Source organism: Rhinopithecus bieti, unplaced genomic scaffold (genome assembly GCF_001698545.2).
Source record: "Rhinopithecus bieti isolate Rb0 unplaced genomic scaffold, ASM169854v2 scaffold_50364, whole genome shotgun sequence".
NCBI lineage: Eukaryota > Metazoa > Chordata > Mammalia > Primates > Cercopithecidae > Rhinopithecus > Rhinopithecus bieti.
The window spans coordinates 747,699-750,685 of record NW_016820096.1 but is presented as its reverse complement, the minus strand read 5'-3'; the positions used below and the strand labels follow the sequence as shown (position 1 = coordinate 750,685).

At 64.2% G+C, this 2,987-nt stretch overlaps 1 protein-coding gene across 2 annotated transcripts in view; it reads left to right on the top strand.

Moving 5' to 3' along the window:
- The first annotated feature begins 296 nt into the window (after positions 1 to 296).
- Positions 297 to 2,987, top strand: part of SIX4 (SIX homeobox 4) — a 12,709-nt gene continuing 10,018 nt past the window's right edge. The window contains exons 1-2 of one of the 2 annotated variants that reach the window (XM_017859441.1): positions 297 to 383; positions 592 to 1,424. In XM_017859441.1, coding sequence (XP_017714930.1) covers positions 381 to 383; positions 592 to 1,424 — 836 coding nt within the window. In that variant the 5' untranslated portion in view covers positions 297 to 380. Of the gene's footprint in view, positions 384 to 500; positions 1,425 to 2,987 lie in introns of those variants that run through there. The other variant, XM_017859440.1, reaches the window with a different exon arrangement.

Here is a 2,987-nt window from a genome sequence, read left to right as displayed (position 1 = left end):
CCTTAAGGCCACACAATTAATATTCCCTCTGGAATCGTAGGGCCTCTCTTTGAAAGAGCTGTCCAGTTTTCAGGCCACATTAGGTAATTTCCCGCCCAGCAGCGTGGTTTGGAAAGAATGTCGGTGTTTTCCTTCAGGTATAGGTGCCTGGGGGTCAGGGGGAGAGGGAAAGGCAAGGGGTGGAGTGGAAGGCGGGTGATCGACAGGGATAGAAACGGTGTCTCCTCCTCCCCCTGAATGCGAAATAGCCAATGAGGTGGCTCGGCCGGTCCAGCCCGGCCGCCACTGCCATATAGTATGCAGCAACCGGAGGAGTCACGTTGGGGGAACGGCAGAAAGCAGCTATCCGTTTACACTACTTTGCTCTAGCAGCTATCTTAATGGTGACTGCGTGGCCGGGGGGAAACCTGATCGGCCAGATCCAGCCGAAACCAGGAGGGAGGGAGTGGGCTTTCCGGAGGGGGAGAGGAGGGAGGGAGACGAAGAAGGAGGAGTAAGAGAGGGGGAAAGAAAGAGGAAAAGAGTGCGAGGGAGTGAGGGAGGGAGGAAAATAAACAACAAAAAATGTCCTCTTCCTCCCCCACCGGGCAGATCGCAAGTGCGGCGGACATCAAGCAGGAGAATGGGATGGAAAGCGCCTCGGAAGGGCAGGAGGTGCACCGAGAAGTGGCGGGGGGCGCGGCGGTGGGGCTGAGCCCCCCGGCTCCAGCCCCTTTTCCCCTGGAGCCGGGGGACGCCGCGACCGCTGCCGCCAGGGTGAGCGGAGAGGAAGGGGCAGTGGCGACGGCGGCGGCTGGAGCGGCGGCGGATCAGGTACAACTCCACTCGGAACTTCTGGGCAGGCACCACCACGCTGCCGCCGCCGCGCAGACCCCGCTGGCCTTCTCGCCCGACCACGTCGCCTGCGTGTGCGAGGCACTGCAGCAGGGGGGCAACCTGGACCGCCTGGCCCGGTTCCTGTGGTCCCTGCCCCAGAGTGACCTGCTACGTGGCAACGAGAGCCTGCTGAAGGCGCGGGCGCTCGTGGCCTTCCACCAGGGCATCTACCCCGAGCTCTACAGCATCCTCGAGAGCCACAGCTTCGAGTCGGCCAACCACCCGCTGCTGCAGCAGCTCTGGTACAAGGCGCGCTACACGGAGGCCGAGCGAGCCCGCGGCCGGCCGCTAGGAGCCGTGGACAAGTACCGGCTGCGCAGGAAATTCCCCCTGCCCCGCACCATCTGGGACGGCGAGGAGACGGTGTATTGTTTCAAGGAGAAGTCGCGCAACGCGCTCAAGGAGCTCTACAAGCAGAATCGCTACCCTTCGCCCGCCGAGAAGCGGCACCTGGCCAAGATCACCGGCCTCTCCCTCACCCAGGTCAGCAACTGGTTCAAGAACCGCCGGCAGCGCGATCGGAACCCCTCCGAGACCCAGTCCAAAAGGTGAGCGCCAACTTTCCTCCTCCTCCCCTTCCTCTCCCCACCCCTTCCCAGCTTTCTTTTCCTCCAAGTGCTCGCAAACATGGCGCTTACCTTCCCCACCAGCCTGGTCCGGCTGCCCACCTCTCCCCGCCCCCCACCTCGCTCCCTGCCGGCGGAGGTGGGGGGCGGCGGTGGCGAAGGGCGGGGAACCTCCCTCCTTACCCTCCCCTCTCCCCCCAGAAGTTTCTGGTGGCCCGCCTAGGTCTCAGTCCCCGCCCCCACCTCGGCTGGTCACTGCTGCCCGGCTTCCCACCCCCATCCAGCTGGCTTTGAAGTTGCCACCCTCTCCCCGCTTCTGGCTGGGCTAAGGAAGCGAGTGTGGACGCCGGCACCGTAGCTCTCCCTGCCGCCCGAGGCCCGCAGAGGTTGCCGGCGCCGGCTGGGGTCTGCACCTCCGCGGGGTCACACCGGGCCTGGCGCGCGCTTACGCTCCCGGATCCCCAGGGTTCAGCCGCCCCCCGTGCCTGCGTTGGAGGTCGCGGTGGTTGCTCTGGAGGGAAGAGAGTGTTGTGGGGCTGGCGGCGAAGAAGGGGTCTCGGAACGTCGAGGTTTCATGTGACAGAGTTAATCATTCACCCTGCCCCTGTGGTTCCCTTCGCGGCCGCGGCAACGTGGGGTGCTGCTGCAGCTCGGCTCTGTCATGTTTTGAAACCTGATTCTGAACTCCTTAGGATCGGATTTCAGCGCAGCCGGGGTAGCAGGGCTGAAGGGCTGCTTCCTCCCTCGGCCCCCGAACGCTGCTTGACTCCCTCCCGGTACGGTAGTTACTGGTAGGGGGCAGGCTAGCTTACGGCGGGCGGCAGCAAAGGAGTGGGGCGCTATTAGCGCCCCTCCTTGTGCTCCCACCCCACTGGGTTTGAGCTTTTTGCCTGGCAAGCTGTTTTCCCCCTCTGGTAGAAAATACCGGATTTTCCACCTCTTTTGTGCGTCCTCCCGAGTCAGACACTTGGTGTGTGCGTCTGTGTGTTTTGTTGGACGAAACAAAGTAAGGAGAAGGTCGCCTAAAGACCTGGTGTCTCCAGCCCCGCGGGGATAGGAGAGAAAGAATCCAAAAGCAGCTCGAAGGTTCTGCTCAGGGAAGCAATCTGGAAGCCGGGGATCCAGCCCGCCTGGGCCAGGTGAAGGTGATAACCCAGCACATTCCAGAGCCGGTCTCAGCCCGCCCTTCCCGCTTCTGGGCCCCTGTGGGGGTCCGACGGCTTGGGCTCCGGCGTTCCTCGCCCAAGGCTGGGAGGCAGGCTCGGTGCTCTACTTGGCCCTCGCGGTAACCAAAACAAAACGTGCACCGGGATGTGCGTGCGCCTTCCGCAGATATGCGGAAAGGTCCAGAGAAGGCGCTTTGGTTACGCCGAAACACCTGCCCCGCGCCCACTAGAGGCCGCGGGTCCCGCGCTCGGGGACCAACGGAATCCGCAGGGCCGGGGCAGAGGGTGGGAAGGGGTCACCGGGAGCAGGCCAGCTGCCCCGCCGCCTCCGCTCGCGAGCCCGGCACGCTCCCTGGGACTCCCCCACGCCCCACTGCCG